At 42.5% G+C, this 22,754-nt stretch overlaps 1 protein-coding gene across 4 annotated transcripts in view; it reads left to right on the forward strand.

The window, feature by feature from the left end:
• Positions 1-22,754, forward strand: part of TRIOBP (TRIO and F-actin binding protein) — a 996,124-nt gene that overhangs the window by 328,553 nt on the left and 644,817 nt on the right. For all 4 annotated transcript variants that reach the window (XM_069653056.1, XM_069653053.1, XM_069653054.1 and 1 more), the window contains one exon: positions 16,225-16,308. In XM_069653056.1, coding sequence (XP_069509157.1) covers positions 16,225-16,308 — 84 coding nt within the window. The remainder of the gene's footprint in view (positions 1-16,224; positions 16,309-22,754) is intronic.

Here is a 22,754-nt window from a genome sequence, read left to right on the forward strand (position 1 = left end):
TTTCTGTTGTGGGCTACGTGCAGTGTGATTTATGCCATTTTCATATTTGTGTGGTGTGTCGGGTATGGCATTGCCATGCTGCGTGCATGTGTCTGTGCTGCGAACAGCATCTAGGCAGGGATGTGTCAATGTGTATGTATTGGGCTATGCATTGTTTCTTTGGACAGACAAATTGGTGAATTATCATCATACTTAGCATTACAGGGTTTTCTTAGGACACTCACCGCCTTCCGCCGATGAGGTTGCGCCACGCTCCATCTCGCCCACACCTTCTATGGCCTCTATGCCAATCGTGCTGGTGCAGATCTCCTCCCACCGGCTTAGCTTTATGGGTGAGCTAGGACCACCGCCAGTAGCCATGGCCTGGCTCCGGTTTGCGGACAGAATGTTCCTCACTCTGAGGCACAGGTCATCCCAGCGCTTGCGGGCATCCTTAATGGTGTGGGGGGTGTTTCCTACGGCTCTGACTTTCCGGGCAACAAGTTGCCAGATCTCTTTCTTTTTTATTTGTACTTTCCTCTTGAGGCTATTTGTAAAAACAACCTCTGCATTGTCTGCAAGTGTCTCGGCCAGAATAGTGAGTTCATCCTCATTGAAGTGCTCTTTGCGCTGCCGGGAAGCGCCTTTCTTTACTGCTTTTGGCATGATGCTGGTGATGTGGGTTGATTTCTGTAGTCAGAAAGAGGATCCATATCCTGTGTGGTGAGAATGGCAATGGATTTTGTTTTTCAAGAGGGCCGCCATTGATGCCGGTAGTGCTGTCTGCGCTTTCCATGATGCCGCTAAGGGCCATTTTTTGGACTTTAGCGGCATGCCGGTAATGTCGTTACCGGCATTGCGCAAAGTTTGTGCACGTTAACTCGTAATAGCCCTCTATTAGCGGGCTCTTTACTACACGGACACAGTATTTGCTCCATGCCGGTAAAGATTGTTACTTACCTCCAAACACGTAATGACCCCCTGTGTTCCGAGCAGCCTGAGTGCTGCTGGCCAGCGCCTCCTTCCATGCACCTCCTTGCCCTTCCCGTTCCCACCTCACCTCTTAGCAACCGTGTAGTTTCATATGCGGGTGCTAAGGGTCTTTAATTTTAAAACATATATGACCTGGCGTTGTGGCGATGCTCCATACATTCCGAAGTCCGCTTTCCCTGTTGATGAGGTCACGGTTATCAACAGAGAAAATGGATTTCAGGAACTAGGCTAGAGCACCGAGGCACGCCGCAAGGTAAGTGTGTTTTCTTTCAAAAAATTCAAACACCCTTAGCATCCGCATAGGAAATGACACAGGTGCTAATGGCGATATAACCCCCAGTTTAGATGTTTTGTAAACATTTTGAGTGGTTTTGAAAAAAAACATTGAGGAGGGCATGGGAGGAGGAGGGAGTGGATGCAGGAAAGTTAGGTGGAAAGTACACTTTCTTTATGACAAGATTTATATATATATAGTTGTTTTACTATTAACACAGTCAGGTAAAAACAAAACTTGAACATGGGAGAAAAAACACTCAAGAAACAAAGAAAATGGCAATTCGCCCATAATCCAACACAGCATCGTCAATTGCCTAAAACCTAGTTGCATTCAGTGCGATCGGAAGATATCAATTCCTGCAGGTAAAAACGCCACCTTCTGGAGACGTGCGTTGGCATCAAGGGTCCAATGGTTGGTGGGGGATAGAGGAGACACTCGAATCTTGCATAATTGGCAGCAGATGAAGTTGGTGCGAGAGGTACTGAGTATGACGCAGTTGGTGGTGGTGGTTCTGCTTCCTCTGTGGCCTGTGGCGTTGCATGTCTGGAGGTGGGTTGAAAAGAATTGCAACCAATCTGGATTGGCTGCTGTCAGAAACCTTCTCTTGAAATGCTCATCCACTTGCTGCCAGTAGTAACGTATCAGGTGGTTGACGAACACTGTGGGGACCAAGCTATGCGCTGGAACCATAGAGAATCTGCTCCTTCGCAACTCTCCACAAAACATACAATGTCCCGTTTCAGTGTCTAAAAGCGGTGCGTCTTTGGGTACCATGAAGTATTGCCACCACGGGGAAGTTGTAAAACTCCTGCAGCAATACTTCTTGGGTGAAGCTGGCTTCTCTACCCATTGCATATGCTCTTCCTTGTCTGGGTCTTCAGGGACAGTAACAAGGTCAATCTCTTCTTCGCTGAACTGTGCCTCGGGATGTTGCATTTCATCTCCAGAAAACATGTACAAATTAAAATGTAAAGTTTTTTTTGAAGGATAAAACAATCCTTAAAAAGGGAATGAAAAAACAAAAACTTATATAAAACAAACAAACAGCAAACAAAGTACATCAAAGGGAGAATACAAGGCTTGGGTAAGAAATAATATTTTGACAATAGTCAAAGTTTGTACTGTGACTACCTGAATTTGTCTCCAAAGCAATGAGAAAATGTAAGGTTTTCTTGAGTGTATATATATATATATTTATATATATATATATATGTGATTTCTGATCTATGTCACTATGAACCAATCAGCTCTCGAATTGCATTGTGTGAACATGCCCTTAGTCCAATCCATTTACAGATTTTCTGTATGTGTGATTTGTGATTTGAACGGAAATGAGACCATTTTTATTCCTTTTATATTATGGATTTTTGAATATGTGAAGTGCCAATTTTGTTGTTGAATACATTGTTTGTAACGCATAATTCTTTCCAATCATGCTATATGTATGTTTTTGCCTTATATGAATAGTCAGTTGAATCTACATTTGAGAATGGAATCTCGAATGTCAGTGCTGCCCACATTGCGGATTGAATGGTGAAGTTAAGCAAAATAGTGTATATTTTCTTTAATTTTATTGAGCTTGTTGGAAAACCAAGTGCAATTATCTATGTTTTTTGTAGTGTTCACATTCTCCCTTCACATGAAACAAATTATTTGAAGGTTAAGATGCAGTTTTTATTTCATTGGATGTGTGTGTGTTTCTTAATCTACAAGACTGTTAGACCATTTTGAATCGAGAATTTGTTAGCATTCATGTTCAATCTACTCTTCTTCGTCTCGGTAACATCTGATTAATTTGTAACATTACAAATTCTCAATTTGTTTTCAGTGGGGATTACAAACATGGTAGACTTTAAAAAAATGTTGTGTTGGGTTGTAGTTAGTGGAGCTGGTTCTCGATTCACAGAGTTTCTTCGGGTAGTTCTCATCTCAAATCGCAATCTGATATCAGCACATCCCTCTTCCTCATCCTGGTACTTTCTTAGATCTCAAAATTGCATATTATTATTATTATTTTTAATGTTTACCTGTATAGGTAGTCCTTAAAAGGGATTTTGGGTGTATAATGTGTAAGGTATATTTCTTCAGCAGTGTAGTAGGCATGATTTAATGTTCTGTAGGTCACAGAACCCCACTAGCACGTCACCCTTTCTCGTTTCAGTACGACACTACCACCCACTCACTCTTCCTTGTCACAGTTCCCCACTAAAACCACCTCACTCTTTCTCGTCACAGTACACCATTAGTAATCCCTTCTTATCTAGGGGATACAAAAAAAGAGAAATACTTGATGAACCCGATGTTACATATCAGAAGAACAGATGTTGATAACTGATATGTCATCAGTCATGTTAGCAGAAAAAAAAGGCAGAATCGAAGGTGTCGGGAAGTATAGCATAACAAATCCCTTGAAATTCATTGAATAAACTTTAGTTACGGGACAGTTATGGTGATGTTAATGTGGTGATTTAACGCCACAAAACCAGCTATGCCACCTTAATTATGTGCAGCCTATAGGCACCCTGATGTCATCACAAATGACATCACTGAAGATATCACATATTGCATCACTTATGGCATCATGAGTGACATCACTGGTACAGCAGATCAGACGTATTTCTGCATATCAGAGTGGGTTCAGCTGGAAAGCTTGCTTGGAGTTTGCATTTAAAAATACTGTAAATATACAACCAAGGAATTCTTACACACCAGAGTAAAGGTTCGGGCAGGTGGCCTGTAATGGTTATCCAGGTTAAAATAAAACCTTCATCTTGTGAAGATACATAGTTATCAGGACTAGAGTAGTTAACACAATCGATAGATAGAAGTTGTAATAGTTTTAGTTCCATGGCTTGGAGCTGGCATTCCGACACATGTTTTGGACTGCGACTGCCATGATCCTTCACCATTGCCTATGCTGGGTAGGGGTAGTACAGCCTGTAATCTAAAATCTCCAGACATCCAAAACTTGCAGAATTTTGCAATATTGAACTTGAAAATGCAGTTTTCTACATACAATATCAAGTGTCCATAGTTCCCCAACTATTATTTACAATGTTTGACAAATGTTTTCAGACCTTCAGAAAATACAATGTATTCTGCATCTGTCCTATATGGTCAAATACAGTCAAAAATGTTTCCCCATGGCTGGTACTTACGAATAAAGTAATTGAGAAAGTCGCAGGTGGTGTCTTGCTAGATTTCTGAAATGATGTCATAAGTGATGGCCTTTGACATGCCATCCGAAGCTAGGAAGTACAGTTAAGTGGAAGGGCTGTACATGTTGCAAGTATTGTCAAAAATGGGCACACATTTTTCTGCTTTCAGTGAATGCTTGTAGTGACTGCAAATGTAGATGTCAGGGTGACTGTGTATAAAAATGTGCCTGTCAATGGCAGACACAGTGTAATGTCAATGCACAAGTGCGACGTACTAGGAAATGTAAATATGCGGGAAGTTTACACAGATATTTCGCCATATCACAGGGATTGTTTTTTAAATGAAAACTCCAAGCAAGTTTTGCACCTGAATCCACCCTTGTATGCAGAAACACGTTTTTTAAAATGTTGCGTCTCTCTTTCTTCCACGCCTGATCTGCGCAGTACCAGTGATTCACTCATGATGCCATGAGTGATGTCATATGTGATATCATGATTGATGTACTTTTTGATGTCATCACAGTGCTTAAAGGCTGTGCAATGGGGGCCTCATAGTTAAAGTGGCATAGCTTACAGCACCTGCCGAATTGCAGGGGTTTTATAGCGTTAATTCATCACCTTAACATCACTTCAACTAAGGTTTTTTCACTGAAACAAAAAATATATATATTTTCATTGAAAAACTTAATGGACAGTTAAGGTGATGAGATTTACGGCAACAAAACCCTTGAAATTCAGCAAATATGGGCAGTGATTTATTTATTTATTGCATTTTTAAAGAGCTCACACAGCCCAGGGGCATCGAGGCACTGTTACAGGAGTTTTTGTCTTAGTTGCATATTTATAACGCGCTTGAATACCCAGAGGTTTCTAAGCGTGGACCCGGGGATCAAACCTGTGTTGCTTCGTGTCGTCTTGCTTCCAAGGGGAGCACGTTCCCGCTGAGCTATCCTCCCGGGACAATGATGATCATCTTAACTTGGTGTCCCCCTGTTGATGACCCCTACAATCTATTAATGGGTTATTTATTTATCTCTTATGCCTAAGCACTTTGTATAGAATACATATACAATATCCCCTGACAGGAGTTGTTACTCAGCAATCGACCTCGGAAGGATAAAAGGCTGAGTTAACCTTGCCAGGATTTGAACCTGCGACCTGCAGATCACACACAGGTCACAGCAGCGAGTGCTCAACCCACAGAGCTATATTGCCAGCCTCTAATTTTGTTTATCATTGTGAATCCCATCTGTTATGTATATACTCATGGGTTTTGCAACGGGGGGAAGCCGAGTTAAAATGATCATCACTTCCAACATCCACGGAATTGCAAGGGTTTTGTTGCGTTAAATCTGATCTCCTTAACTGCCTCCTGAACTAAAGTTTGTTCAATGAACTTCAAGAGTTTTGTTATATCATATTTTATTCAAGGGCCACTAGCCATGGCCTTCGGCAGTGGCCACTGTACATGCTGCACCTCTACGTTTCCTTGGTGCCCACTAGCCACGGCCTTTGGCCCTGAATGTTGCACCATAGGTATCTTTGGGGCCTAGTGGCCAGGGCCACTGGCACAAAGACCCATTTTCCCCAGCAAATGTTTTTTCACCCCCATTTATTTTTTTCCCTCAGTTTCCGTCCCCCCAATAATTACTGGAGTAATTATCGGATAACACCCTGTTTTATCTGTGATGCTTTCCCCCTACCCCGTTATTACCACAGTAATTATTAGGGTATTATCACAGTACTGCGAAGGCATTCAAGCTGTAACTGGCTCCACAGACCACCCCCAACTCCCCAACTTAACATGCTGTCCTCTTCCCTCTCCCCACCCGTAGCATGATTTGATTTCATACTTTTTCTACTCTCGCATCGAGCAAAAGAAAAATGGTTGATGTTTAATTTATGAAAAGCCACTGCTGCAAAGCACCATGGGAAAAAAGTAGCTATAATTTTGGGAGAAGGGGGCACCCTCTTCCCCATCAAATATTTGAAAAACTACTGGATGGAATAGCCCCAGGCCCTTCCCTCAACGCTTTGTGCCCAAGTTGTTTCTTATTTGGTCCAATACCATCCAGTGGTTTTTGCCCTTCACAGAAATTGTGACTTTTTCTCTATGCAAACATGATTGGGAGTAGGGAGCTTTTTTTGGCATTCTTAATAACTTTTTCATTGTTTAATGAATCTTCCCCAAAATGTCCTGTCACAAACATTTTGTTTGCAAAATATCAGCTACATCCGTCCTGCAAGTCAAAAGTTATTTGCAATCACATTTTCGGGTTTCTTGGAACTAGCTACGCACCTTAACTATAGTGTGGTGACTGACACACCGTAATTACAGTGCCTGCGGTAGCGGCCCTGTATTTATGGTTAAGTTGCTCAACTCATAGAAAGAGCACTTTCTGGGCGGCTTATAACTTTGGCGTTGTTTAACAAATCCTCACCAAACTTTGCAAACAAAGTTTAATATGGCCACCTCAGAACGATTTCACAAATTTTGATGTGGTTTCGTCCGGGGGGGGGGGGCAAAGTTATAGGGGGGTCTCAACATTTTTGAAATCTTCATAGACGCAATGGAAAAATGTTTTGCTTGTGCCTGCAGCCCAAATCCCTGGATGGATTTGCATTTGTGATGTCATCTTTGATGTCCTGGTTGTTACTCTTTGCAGTGGCGCGAGTTATGGTTGCTTAGCTTACCATAACTGGAAAATTTCTGGAGGTTTTCGGTTTTACTTGTAACCATAACGACCCATTAACAAAGTTTTTTCACTGAAATTCATAGGTTTTTATTAGTGCAACTAAACTATAACGCCCCTTTAACAAAAACATTTCTGTGAAAATATATATATATATATATATATATATATATATATATATATTCAAGTCAAAAAAACTTTTGTTGCAGGGACATTAAGGTGAGAACTTAAAGCAACAGAAACCCCTGAAATTCAGCTAAAGCCACGTTAACTTCACGCCCCCTGTTGCACAGCCTATGACCACAATGAGGACACGACAGATCACATCACTGATGACATCACTAATTACATTACAACAGTAACTGGAATTAAGCATATGGCCTTCAACCATGGTCCGTGTGCAGGGCCAAATATGTTTATTACACATGAAGGGGTACTAGTCATGCCCTTCGGTTATGGACAGTGGTCACAACCTTCGCCCATGTTCACTGAATATTTTAAAACACTAACAGGCTACCAACCACAGATTTTGGCCTTTACAGTGGATGGAGCTTTCAACCTTGTCCACTGTATATTATACACACTGGTCAGGCACTAGCCATAGACTTTAGCAGAATACTGGCCAGTGATCACAATCTTTGACTGTGCCATCATATATTCTAACATATAAATGGGCCACTAGCCGTGGACTTTGACCTTGAGCAGTTTGTACATCTTGTGGCCATGTCCACTGTATATTTGAAAATAATAAAATGCAATAAGCGATGGCCTTCGGCCATGCCCACTGTGCATTATACAACACTAACCAGCCACGAGCTATGGCCTTCGGCCGTGCCCACTGTATATTATATACACTAACCAGCCACTAGCCATGGTCTTCAACACAATACTAGCCATTGGCCATGGCCTTTGGCTGTGCCGACTGTATATTTTAACCTATTAATGGGCACTAGCTATGGCATTTAGCCATTGGCACCGACTACAACTTTCAACGTTGCCCACTGTATATTTTAAAACAGTGATGGGCTACTAGGCATGGCTTTTAACAATGCACATTGTTATTTTGGAACACTAACCGACCACTAGCCATGGCCTTTAGTGCTGGCCACTGACCCCAGCCTTTGTCATGGCCAAGACAATGGCCTAAATTGTTATTAAGGTCATCAAAGTTTTCATGAGCTAACTTATAAACAATGTTATGTCTGATTCCATTATTGATGTAATCAGTTATAGTCAATGTAATTAGTGTTGTCAGCAGTGATGGCATCAGTGATGTGATTTGTAATGTCATCAGTGTTCTCATACAACATGTAATTAGTGATGTCATCAATGATGTGTTCTGTGATGTCATCATTGCGATCATAGGCTGCACAACAGGGGGCTCGAAGTTAAGGTGGCTTTAGCTGAATTTCAGGGGTTTTGTTGCTTTAAGTTCTCACCCTAACGTCCCTGCAACTAAAGTGTTTTCCTTGAATATCAAAGATTTTGTTACAATGTATTGCTCCCCTTACCGTCCCTGCCACTAAAGTTTTTCCTTGAATTTCAAGGGTTTTGTTATTCCATAGATTTTATAGAACACTTCCAGGCCACTAGCATGGTCTTTGGCCATGGTCAGTGAGGCAGTGCCCTCTGTCCATTTTAAAACACTACCAGACCACTAGTCATTGGCTTTCGGATTGCAGGCTTTGAGAGCTCTCAATGTTTTTAGGCAATGCGCAGTGGGATTACATTATTTTCCATGGACCACACACTTTGGTTAAGCAGCATGCTCCAAGCCCCTTCTTTTATGGCCAGTCTCTTGGTGACTGTTGTGATACATCACATGACCCTAACTAACCACATTTAAGCAGCACGGAAATGGGGGAAAATGACCGGCTGCAAGAATAAAATATGGCCAGGTACTTTCTGCACCCATAGCGAAATTCAAAAGCTGGCCCCCATGATTATACGTACAGTACTGGTTAGCTTCAAAGTGAAGAAGGGGCCACCCCGACCCCCTCAGGCCATGTTGCTCTAAGTGGTCTTGTAACTTTGCCTCATTTATTAGCACCTGAGGGGGCTGGCCTTTTCCTCACTTTGAAGCTAAGCAGGGTCCGTCCTGGTTACTGCATGGATGGCAGACCTGGGCCACAAGTGATTTTTCGCCCCCTATGTCACTGTAGCTGTAAAAAATATCTATTTGCAGGCTTTGAGAACTCCTAATGTTTTTAGTTAATGCCATGTGTGATTAAATTATTTGCCGAGGATCACACACTTTGGTTAAGCAGCGTGCTACAAGCCCCTTGTTTTATGGCCGGGCTCTTGGTGACTGTTGTCATACATCACACAGCCCCAAGTAACTGTATTTAAGCAGCACCTAAAAGGGAAAAAAATGACCAGCTGCAAAAATATCATATGCCCAGGTACTTTTGCCCACATAGTAAAATCAAAAGCAGGCACCCATGAAAATATGCACAGTAATTGAACATCTATCTTAAAGTGAAATATACAAATGTAGTTCAATAGAACTACTCCTTAGATGAAAGTGCGCAAGACAAAATAGCATTGGACTTTAAAAAAAAGTAATGAACACCAGAAAAATAACCTGAGAGAGGAAATTATCCAATAAATATGCTGGAAAAGTATAAAAGGTGCTCACCTTTTAAACCCAGCAATCTGTTGTGAAATATTCCCTGGAAAACGAAATCCTAATACAAAACAAGTGCTTGTGGTCTTGTGAGTAAGATTCTGCACAGGGAACATCACAACCTGAGTAAAATCCTGGTAGCCATATACTCGAGCAAGCTTGCCAACCCAAAAAATAACAAGGGGTTGCATCCTCACTCTGAAGAAAGGTTATGCTGTCCACCCACATGTGTCCTTTACATGTGCCCTGAAAAGCAGCCACAATTAGGGGAAAATAACTGTACCAGTGTCCAGGATTGCAAACTCTCTTGCCACATTGTGGACAAATACTCATGATTTCCTTGCCCTCTCATCATTTCCCCTCCTCACCCCCATGTCTGGCTTTCAACAATACTGTACTTTATAAAGATAACTTGAAAATTGCACATATCATAGTGTCACTCAGATATATAAATCCTTGTAAAACTATGTTAGGCAAAAAATGTACAATTGTGGTATTATTGCCCCCCCCCAGCCTCCCATCTTGGCTGGGAGACTACAAATACCAGAATGCAATTATGCAAAAGGCACATTAATGGTCTCTGAGTGCAAACCTTTCAAGGACTGACAGTAGCACGGTTTAAAAAAAATAATGCAGATGCTGTGTGTTATGAAATATTTAAAACTAGGAAAACACATTCAGGACAGTGGACTGTCTCCTATCCATGCAGTAACCAGGACCGGCCCTGCTTAGCTTCATAGCAAGGAAGGATCCATGCTGCTATAAGTGGTCTTGTAAGGTGGGCTCATTTATTAGGCAACATGGCCTGAGGGGGCTGTCCCCTCCTCGCTTTGAAGCACAGAAGGGTCGGTTCCAGTTACTGCATGGTAGGGAAACCCATTGTAGTTGTAAACAAATCTATTTTTTTAAAATTATGTTTAAAAGATTGTAGGCTTTGAGAACTAGCAATGTTTTTAGTCGGTGCACAGTGAAATTAACTTATTTGCAGAGGATCACACACTTTGGTTAAGCAGCATGCTACTAGCCACTTGTTTTATGGCTGGTCTCTTCGTAACTGTTGTGATACATCGCACAACCCCAAAAAAACACATTTAAGCAGCACGGAAAATAGTAAAAAATGATCAGCTGCAAGAATAACATATGCCAAGGTACTTTTGCCCGCATAGCGAAAATCAAAAGCTGGCACCCATGAATATACGCACAGTAAGTGACCATATATTTTAAAGTGAAATATACCAATGTAGTTCAATTGACCTTCTCCTTAGAAGAAAGTGCGCAACACAAAATAGCATTGGACTTTAAAAAAGTAATGAACACCAGAAAAATAACCTGAGAGAGGAAATCTTCCAATAAATATGCTGGCAAAGTATGGAATGTGCTCACCGTTTAAACCCAGCAATTCTGTCGTGAAATATTCCATGAAAAACAAATTCCCAATACGAAACAAGTGCTTGTTGTGGGTAAGCGTCTGCACTGGGAACATGACAACCTGAGTAAAATCCTGGTAGCCAAATACTTGAGCAAGCTTGCCAACCTCAAAAAAACCCAAAGGGTTGGGTCCGCCCTCTGAAAAAAAGTTAAGCTGTACACCGACAAGGGTCCTTTACTTGTGCCCTGAAAAGCAGCCACAATCAGGGGAAAATAACTGCACCAATGTCTAGGATTGCAAAATGTATGACAGTATCAATGTATGACAGTAGCACGGTTTTAAAAAAAATAATGTGGATGCTGGGTGTTATGAGGTATTTAAAACTAAGACAACACACAGCATTCAGGACTGTAGACTGTCTCCCATCCATGCAGTAACCGGGACCAACCCTGCTTAGTTTCAAAGTGAGGAAGGATCCAGCCCTCTTAGGCAATGTTTCTCTAAGTGGTCTTCTAAGGTGGGCTAATTTATTAGGCAACATGGCCTTAGGGGGCTGACCCCTTCCTCACTTTGAAGCTAAGCAGGGTAGGTCTCAGTTACTGCCGGGATGGGAAACCCACTGTTGCTGTAAAAATATCGATTTGATTTGTATTATTGACTGGGAGACTACAAATACCAGAATGCACTTCAGCAAAAGGCAAGAAATGGTCTCTGAATGCATAACTTTCAAGGACTGACAGTAGTATGGTTTAAAAAAAAATTATGTGGATTCCCATTCGGTCACCCATCCAGGCAATAACCGGGACTGACCCTGCTTAGCTTCAAAGCAGGACTTATCCTGCTTAGCTTCAAAGCAAGGGAAGAGCCGGCCTGTTTCTCTAAGTGGTCTTGTAACTTTGGCTCATTTATCGGGAAACATGTCCTCAGGAGGCTGGCCCCTTCCTCACTTTGAAGCTGAGCAGGGTCTGTCCTGGTTAATGCATGGATGGGAGGCCTGGATGGCAATTGTGTCACTGGCCATGGCCTTTAGCCATGGCCAGTGATTGTTCACCCCCAATGTCACTATAGGTTTAAAAATATTTCTTTTAAAACAAAAACAAAAAACTAACCGCGGGTACTGAACTACACATACCCTTGGCTATCCGTAGTCCTTTAAATCAGCTGGAAAAAATGCTTTCCTGCCCCCAGACTCTGACCAAGTGCCCCCCCTCATCTGTTCCAGCTCCCCCCACTCCCTAGATGGACTCCTCACCTCCTGTGCTCTCTCCCTTTCCCCCACAACACAAACTGTTTCTGTGATGCAGTTTGCTTTGAGATTTCAGCTATTTGAGGCTATAGCGGAGGCTACAGAAAGCTTTGTGTTGCAAACTCAGTACCTAGAGCCCCTTCAACTCCCAAATTTCATTTGGTACCCTCTAGCCACCTCCCACTTCTAGCCTCATGGCATTTGCATGTTTTGTGACCTGCACATAGCTTTTTTATTGAGTTTACTTTTCCCATGTCCACGGCTACAGCCACGGATATCTCTCACATCGAGAGAAAAACACGATTGCGGTTGTTTCATTCCTAAAAACCCCCGGTTTCAGGTAAATCCCTGAGATATAGCTATATATTTTTGAGAAGGGGCAACCCCTTCTCCGTCAAATATTTAAATAACTACTGCAGGGAATAACCCTAAAACACGCATGGATCGCAAGTCAATGCTTCGTTCCCAAGTTGTTTCGGACATGGTCCAAATCCATCCAGCAGTTTGGGCTGTGCGCTTTGGCAAAAATTAACCTTGTTTGTTTATGGGAAAATTAATGGTAAGTAGGCCGCACTTTTGTCTTCTTAATAACTATTTGCAGTCTGGGGGGAGCCGTGATTCCTTGATCACTTTCCAAATTTCAGTCGAATCAGTTACTCGAATCAAACGTTATTAACGATAGATTTTTAAGGGGTTCCTATGGGAATCCGACTCACCTTAAGTATAGGGCGGCTATAGCCACCCTATAATATATGCACACATCTATATGTATGTGTGTGTATAATATAGGGTAGCGGTAACCACCCTGTAGTTAAGGTGAATGACTTGATCTGTCAGAAATGCGAATATACTATTGCTAATATCTTTTGACTTGCAGGATGGATTTGGCTGATATTCTCCAAACAAAATGTTTGTCACGATCCCCCCCCCCCCCCAGCCCCAGACTGGAAATTCTGGGAAGGATTCACTAAGAAATTAAAAAGTTACAAAAACACAGTTTTCTGCCTTCTACCATTCATATTCATATTATCATAGAGAAAATGACAAACTTTTGTTCAGCCGAAGCGCAAAAACTGCTGGACAGAATTGGCCCAAAAGAGAAACAACTTGGGCACAAAGCATTGTCTCAATTTCTGGGACAGGTTTGGGGTAAATCTCATAGAGAAAAATTGAAGTTTTTCAAACAGCCGTAGCATGAAACCCGCTTGGCAAATTGGACCAAATAAGAAACAATTTGGGCACAAAGCGCTGACTTAATTTCCTTGCCTGGTTTGGGGTAAATCCATGCAGTAGTATTTAAAATATTCAGCAGAGACATGGGGGTGTCCCCTGTTCCTTAAAACCTTCATGTATATTTATTTTTTTGCTCGCTCAATGTGAGTGATTCCCACGGTATTGTCGTGAGAAGCCGCAAATAAAAGAACTCAAAACACTATTTGGAGGAGGAAAAAGTATGCCATCGAACTTTGGAATGAACTCCCCAACGACCTTACAGAGTCTAATAACGTTCTTGCCATCAGAAAGAGACTCATATCTCTTCTCCTAGCGGAAGGAACACTGATTGTTTCGAATTATAGTGCTTAGAAGGCCTGGTTGTAGGCGCTATAGAAATACCAATAGCAATAGCAATCACATTAGGCTAGATGTCGGGAATGGGAAAGAAGACACCATGTATAGTTGGAGATTTGGGGGTTTGCTGGGGAGACAGTTGCAGGTAGAACATTTTCGGTTTATCAGGGGAAGACCACATGAATCTCACAACATTACAGCTGCAAAGCCGCAAGACACGCTCAGAAGAAAAAAATGCAACACACGAAGCAATAAGTGATAGGGGGTAATGGGAAAGGGTTTGGGAAGGAAAAAGCAATTGAGTGGAGTGAGGGGACTTGGAAAAAAGAAGGGGGGCACATGTTAAATGCCTGTGTCCTCACAGGACATGGAAGACTTTTTAATTCTGAGCACTTTTTCCCGTTATCGCAGGAATCGGTGAACCGCCACTCTAACGCAGGAACTTCTGTCATTGGAAATGATCACTGTGAAATGATCGCAGGAATAACGAGTTAGAAAACAAAAGGTTCAACATATGCAGTACCTACTGGGCAATGGGTGTTTGGTAACAAATGAATGGTGTGACATGGCCAGTGGCCATGGCTATTGGGCCAATCGATTAGCAATATGCTGAACCACAATAGTGAGGGTTTGAACATGTATGCTAGTGTATGTTTACCCAGCGCTTGTTAACAATTCAAGATAGGCATGCTTGCTCAGAATATCTGCATCGTGAGGGTACATGCATAGCGAGCAGCCTGTCAAGGCTTTTTGTCGTTTGTTTGATGTTATATTAAAATGACAGTAAAAGGCATAACACGTTTTGCAAGGCCATTGCAGAATACTGGTCATATTCTGATAATAAAGCGAGACGTCCCCAAATAATCATCACTTAGAAGCAGGGCTGGAACAGTAGGTCACTGCGATGACAATGAATATAGAAAACTCAGATAGCGTTTTGCCTGTAGTGCACTTGTGCTCCCAAAGGCCGGGTGTGTTGAGCATTATTTTTGAAGTTCATCTGGGCTTTGTTTTTTTGCTGGCCCTCAAATCAAGAGTAAATCCCAACATAAGCAATCTGGGGTACTACTGTTTTTCTGTAGCTATTTTTGTTCCTCGTGACATACAGCGCAGTAGGTACATGCATGTCCTGTGACATGAGCAATGAACGGGGATGGCTGTGTTATGGTCATTTTTGGAACTATAACTGATGATTTTTAAGGGTTTGCTATTTTGCACTTCAACAACAGCATACCTCCAAGTCAAGATTTTTTGAGTAAAATCCTATCGATTTTATAAGAATAGTTTAAGCAAAACTATGCTTAAACTTTTTCAGAAAATAGTTATTTTATTATTATAAATGCTAACATACCCTGCAGCAAAGCGCAAAGCTGGGGACCTTCAAGGCACCCTTTTCTGTCCAGTGGGCATGTCCTGCGGCCAGACACATAGAGATCCTGCAAAGGTCCCAATGTGCCTAGAGTTGGAATGAACTGTGGCCAAATGCACTGTCTACTTTATGCTGCACACGGCTTATGGTCATGGCCTAAGTCATTACCCTTGTGAACAGTACCCACAACCCAGTGCTTATGACAACTTAGTGACTTACACTACGGACAGTAAACTGTTGTGCCTGCACTGCTTGCCCTTTGGCTACTGAAGGCATTGCTGAAACGGTCACTGTGATTGAGGCATAGCCAACGGCCATGCAGTGTAGCTGTGACCATGCTCAATGCACAGTGACCTTAGCTGCAATGCCTGCAGTTTTATCATTGGCAAATGGCACCTCCAAGATCCGAATGGTGTGCATTCATGTGCTCAAGGTCCAGAGACACAGAACTGGGTCTGCTGCCCCTAGAAACACCAACTGTTGCTACTACTTTAAAAGCCGTAGTAGTGTGCATTACCATGCCCCATATTTCTGTCTGGGCCATGCCCTTACCCTTTCTAGGATAAAGCCGTGTCCCGTAGGGCACCAATATAACCTCAAAACATCTTTGCATCAGGGTTCCTATGTACAAGATGGGTGCCAGATTCAATACAGTGATGCGGCCCTCCACCAATCACAATCCTGCATTACAGATACAAATGTGAGTCCGTGAACTGTCTGCTGATTAAATAGAGAACAATATACATTCATGTTTTTTAGAACGGATGAACTGATTTTTCTAAACTAAAATGGAATTTAAAGTTGGTCCAACCACCTAGAGCTGGTTCAGTATTTCTGTAGATCCTACCAGTAATTTGTGTGTTACATGAGAGCACCCGTTCTCTATGGGACTTTGAAGGGGGTCTGATATGTGTGCGCTCTCACAATTGCCCTTTACTTTTGTAGCCCAAAGAGAAGTCTTCGAATGGAACCGAGGTTGACTGGCGGAAACGGGAAGGAGTGCCGAAGTCTGCGGGGCGCTCTGAGAAGGTGAGTTGGGGTGAATGTCCTACATCTGTGAAGTTACTTTAACTACTTTGAATTAACTCAATACGTCAACACACTTAAAGACGTTTGAACTGAAAGAATAACAGAAAAAAGCTATATCTTGTTAAATACTCTCAGAAATTAAAAAAACTCAGTATCGACAATGTTGCTGCATCACACACATACGCCATTTTATGTAAAGAAGGAGGGGAACATATGCCCAATGTAACTTTGGATGACTGTTTATTTAACATCTGAAATGATCCATGAACAACATCAACACATGATTGCATTAAAAGCCCTTGAACACATCCAAACACTCAAGTAAACAAGTACAATAAATGAAAAAGAATATCACAAAACTATATGCGCTTAAAATATCCAGATCAGCTGCCCTGAACCGTCCTTTAAATGTCTACATGCACCGCCATGTTTTGCTTAGAAAAGTAAATGTAAAACAGGGCTTGGTTAATGGCGCCATGAGCTGCATCACAGGCCACGTTGCAGGTTTTCAGAAATATGCCAGCAACATGTTTATAGAGTCAGTAAAAATGACGTTTGACAACAACGAAAACTCATTTACCAGATAATTGTACGATTCCTGCTTTTAAAAAAAAATGTATAAACAAGTAAAACGTTTCCCATCACTGCAGGTTCTGCAGTAAACGTATATACCTTATGAAGATTGCATTTGGATGCAGCCATTGCTGTCATTGGAGCAAAGGTATTCATCAATGGAAGGCGGGATGTAGCTTTGGCCTGCATATGTACATCTAAAAGAATGTATACACCTGATATCCACAATAACTGCACACTTACCTAGTGTACAGAATGTAGCACCTTATCATCACCATATGCACAGCATTTCTCGCAAATGCATAAGGCCCTAAAAAAAGTCATAATAAAAAAATTAAAAACAGCTAACAACTATTAATCCTAAACACAAAAAAAGAAATGGACCAAAACATTACCCAAAAAGAAAACAAACAGTGCTGATGTCCCGCTAAACGCCCCACCTGCAATTTTTAACAACACCTGAGAAATCTGCAATGCAAATCTAGCTCCACAGCATTGCCTACGCCTCTGGTACAACAAATCGAAATCGCTGCAAGAAACCAAGTCACTTTGCCCATATTTACAATTATCACGCAAATAAAACAAATTCCCTCTAATGTAAAGCCATGTGGTTCAGTACTCACTGCTATTGACAATTGTCTACAGCACCAAATGGACACAAACTATGAACAACAAGATCCATAGAAAATATGGTTGTCCATATCCGCTATATTAAAACTTCCAACATCATATAAACAATGAACATGTAATCCATACTTGCATGCCACATATAAAATAATTTAATTTAAAGATCTAATCACAAACACTAGTAGTCATTACAATTATCATTGCGAACACTATATTTTTAAATCAAAACAAAATAATTATTTGTTTTCTTTTATTGTGACATTGGTTGCCAAATATACAACCTTACACAAATCCACACATCACTTTTACATCAAAATACATAATTCTAAAAACAAATTCTTAAATATAAGTTAGTGAGGAAACCAAAAATAGAGTGACTCCACTCTATTGGAACTGATGCTCTCAGTTAGCCCTTAACCGGGCTGCACATGTGTGTGCTATTGTTTTGATCAATTGTTCAAAATAATTAGTATTCTTCACTACAAATGGTTAGAATTATCACAAAGGAACTGTTTATTCACATTCCTCTTTGGTTCTTTCTCAAATATTATTCCTTCATATTCAATGAGGACAGGCAAATATAATGGTTAAGGTTTCATGTACATATGCCTATGCATTTCGGTTTGTAACCTTCTTCAGGGCTGTACAAAATATCTAGCATACACTATCAGTTAATTGTATACAAAACACTAGGTATCAATGTATTGAAATCATGCAAGTAAAGGCAGAAAAATCACATACCAATATTTTAAGTGTCCATCCATGTGTGCCAAGGAGTTGACATGGAAACAAACAAAAGAGAACTGACAGTCAGCTAAGTTGAAAAAATCGAAATAACTAGTGTGTGACAAGAATATGTTAAAATTAGCGCTGTACCTTGTGTATTCGAAAAAGATCTTCTAATAGCATGCAGAATGCACGTATGAACATTGCTCCTATCAAAGACAAAGGAGCTGGTAAGTGCGGCTAGAAGTCGGCACAGGACTATAATGCACTGTGTAACTGGTATGCTTACCTTGTTCAGGAGAACAGAGTCGCGAAGTCAACTCGCCGAAGCGCGAGCGCAAATGCTATCTCCAGTATTTATCTGTTGCCATGGAGATGAGGCGACGCACCGCAGCCAAGCTGCTGCACGTTGCCTCGTATCCCTCCCACCTGCGTGCGCGGGTAAGCAGGGATGTCTCCATGGCTACGTACACAATTTCAGGCTTATTACAAAAATCTACCATGCCGGAAAGCGGTGTGAAGAATATTAGTGCATGCGCTACATGCTGAAATTAAACTACTGTAATTCTTACTCAGCTCATGTTTTATAGGAAACACATATAGTTGATCTCTTCGTTGATCCCTTTCGGTGTCAAAGAGTTCTGCAGAAAAGATTAGACCAAAGAGAAACATATTGGATCGACCGACTGAACTCTTTGCGCAAGTCCATCTACTGATAGCACTGCTTGCACGCAGTGTCAACATCAGGAAAATAACTAAGAGTGTGTATGTAACCATGGAGATAGTCCCACCCTCCCACGTAAACGGGGGAGGGGCCCGAGGCGTTTGTGCAGTAGCTAGACTGCTGCGCGCCGCCTCGTCCCGTCTCCATGCCAATTAATATATGCCTGAGAGAATATCTACACCAACGTTCTTGCGATCGCGTGTTTTCAACATTAGAAACATGTTTTTACCTTGTTAATTGGATTAATTTCTGATCTTTTTCATCTGAACAGCCATATGCGTTGCCATTCGCAATAATCGATCCAAATTGTGCCCAGCATTATCTGTTGCATCGAGGTTGAATCCCAAATAAACCAAGGACTCAGTCGGAGTCAGACTCTCTTCCCCCATTGTTCATTTATAAGCCATTCTCGTTCTACTCTTACTTGTGATCCTCACTATATTTGTGTTTTCCCCATTTATGCACAATTCTTTCAGGGTCGAGTATTCTCTTACTGAGTCCAATTGGCGCTGCAGACACACCAGTTTCCTATCAAAAAGGATGATATTGTCTGCGTAGGCTAAGTATGCAGTATTTAGCACCAATAACCTTGGTGGTCAAATGAAGTTCTCTTAGGAAAGGAACCCAAGTCAGACAAGTAGAGATTAAATAGGCACCAGGCAAAACACAACCCTGACCGAGTCCTCTCTGTGCTGTAATACATTCCGTCAGGGTACCCCTCCCATCCAACCTCACTTGTAGAGTTCTGTGCTCATAGAGCTCAACCATGATGCCTAGCAGGGTAGCAAGTATCCCCCATTCCGTCAACAAGACCCACAGTAGATTTTGGTTAACACAATCGAAGGCTTGCCTGAAGTCTATTGTTGCCATGTTATGTTATGTTACTTGGCATTTATATTGCGCCTTATGTATCATTGGTATGACCTCAAAGCGCTGGTAGGTTGACCGCCCTCGGGAACCGCAGTTCAAGTCAGTAGAGAGAGAGTGTAGTATGGTGCGTGGGCGCACCGGATATGTGTGCAGCTGGTGTGGTTGTTGCATGATAGCTGCTTCTTAGCAGTAGGTGTGGTACTGAGGAAACCAGTTGGATGTGTTCAGTCTGGAGGGTGGACACCCAGACTGAGTTCTGGCTGCGTTAGGCCTGAGGAGACGCCTAAGCTAGCCGGTATGTGCTCAGCTAGCTCTGTTTTATTAGGATGATGAGGTGTTCGTGGGGTCATGTTAGTATGAGAACAGCTAGGCTGAATGTGTCATAGCATAGCTGTGTTCTAGTTGAATGATGGTGTATAGGAGAGAGTAAGCGTAGTAGTGTGATATTGTGGTTATCAGTAAAGCACCTCCGACCAAGCACGAGAGCAGGACCAGGGGCGTACATAGCGGCATACGTATATAAAGCGACAGCATGGATAGGGTAAACATGTGACAAAAGTGTTGCTGGAGCCAAAGCACAAACACACCTGACTTTTCCAACCAATTGCAAGAGGGAAGGGTGGGACTGGGAAAAAGCCAGACACAAACAAAGGACTACAACCCACGGACTGCACCCTCTGGATTCAGGCCAGCACAGAAAAAACAGGGTAAAAGGCCACAAAAACACTAGTCAAACCCACCAGATTAGCACACAGTGCTCACCAAAAACATTTGGAAAAAAAACTCACACCACTCTAATGGAGTACATAAAGCAGGCCCAAAACAGATTACAATCATTGTGAAACTACTCACTCAGCATCAACCAGCCCCTAAAGCTGCTTCCAAACTGGTTCCCCTGCCACATCCTTCCTCATGGCAGTCCACAAAGCAAGTGGAAAATGGCTGCTGGAGCCAAAGCACAAACACACCTGACTTTTCCAACCAATTGCAAGAGGGGAGGGTGGGACTGGGAAAAGGCCAGACACAAACAAAGGACTACAACATATGGACTGCACCCTTTGGATGCAGGCCAGCACAGAAAAAAACAGGGGCAATGGCCACAAAAACACTAGACAAACCCACCATATTAGCACACAGTGCTCACCGAAAACGATTGAAAAAACACTTGCACCACTCCAATAGAGTACATAAAGCAGGCCAAAAACAGATTACAATCATTGTGAAACTACTCACTCAGCATCAACCAGCCCCTAAAGCTGCTTACAAACTGGTTCCCCTGCCACATCCTTCCTCATGGCAGTCCACAAAGCCATAAACAAAAGCAATTTCCCCTGTCTCAACTAACTCTTCCCTGAGCCAATTAACTACCAGGCCATTTAGCTTTGTTCCCAAACTTTTTCGAAATCCGGTCTGGTACTTCTGAAAACATCCAGATTTGTCTGCCCAGTCTGTGAGTTCCCATAAGATCAGCCCCATAAAGATCTTACTATAAATCAAAATCTAGAAGGGAGATAGGGCGATAGTTATTGGTACAAGGACTGAATTCTTCCAAGACGGCGGTAACATTTTTTCTGCAACAATCACTGAAAATAGGTCATAAAGGAGCTTGGCCCACAATTCTGGGATCTTCTTCATTACCATATTAGATAAACCATTGGGTCCTACTTGTCAGATCCTCACTCCTCTTGACAGGCGCAGAGGCAGCACAAACTCCTCCCTCCCCATTGGGTCTTGGCACCTGGGAAATAGAAACCACAGGCCACCGCAACCCTCTGGGGAAAGAGGGTTAGGGTTCGTTGAGTGGATGGGTAGAGGGAGTTCAGGATCACCGGAAAGAGGTTTAGGGAAACACAATGGATGGGCAGGGGGTCTTTAGGAAAACATGCTCCTCGGCTCCAGCGCTCCACTTGCTGCTGGTTGTTTGCAGCTGCTCACTCACACTCTCTCACAACTATCATTCTCTCAGAATTCTTCCTGTGGAGACCTTTGTATTGGAGCCTCTAACCAACTCACCACTAGATAGTATTCTCTAGTGCTATCTTGGTTTTCTCACTGCCTTTGCATTATAAACTTCGCCCTCATTTCTTCATGAAGGCAAACCCACCAACATCACATCATATCGTGGTAAATCCCCACCAGTATGCAGATTACAAACTCCCCACTTCACCCAATACAATAGTAACAAACAATAACATGCACTCGAGGTGCTAAAACACTTAGCTCTGTGTTCTGAGGAATTCTAGGTCCTTAGCCTCTTCGTGTTGATGGGCGTGATAAGTCTCAGCAGTCCGCTCAAACATATAACTGCAAATAGCAAAACAAAGTCAGTGCACGTGCGTGCGAATTGCCGTTCCAAAGGAACGCTCCCTAAGGGTTAAAATCGTTAAAGATGCGGTTGCTTCACCGCCAAGCTAACTCCCACTCCGGGTTAGTATTCATGCTCTGCATGCAAACTTTAACTCGTCTTTTCGTGCTTCCAAGAATGTCAACAGATTATTTCCTTTGCGCGTAGTGCGATTCCCTCCCACGGGCTAAATCAGCTGTCTAATATTAAAGACGTGTACTTAGCTTTTCATGTACGCGGGGCCGGGGGTTGAGCTGGGGGGCGGTGCCCCGCGTAGGCGTGCCTGCAGGAGCTCGAGTCAAACACGTCCTCCTCAGCCGAAGGTCAGTATTGCGAGCGTTGCTTTCAGGGCGCGGCTCGCGCATGCGCAGTAGTGCGCGTGTGTTCTTTTTCCTCCCAGCAGGCCCGTGATGCGCATGGCCTGCTGGGTAATGTAGTCTCTTGGCGGTTCTCCTTCCTTGGGCCTTTACTCTGCGAAATGGAAGGAGAACATGCCTGTACAAGGTGGTTGGACTCCCCAGGGCCCTCCCAACACCCCCAACAAGCCCCAAAGTACTGCCAATTGTCCCAGCCCTGACAGTA

Source organism: Ambystoma mexicanum, chromosome 3q, assembly GCF_040938575.1.
Source record: "Ambystoma mexicanum isolate Mex_15411 chromosome 3q, UKY_AmexF1_1, whole genome shotgun sequence".
NCBI lineage: Eukaryota > Metazoa > Chordata > Amphibia > Caudata > Ambystomatidae > Ambystoma > Ambystoma mexicanum.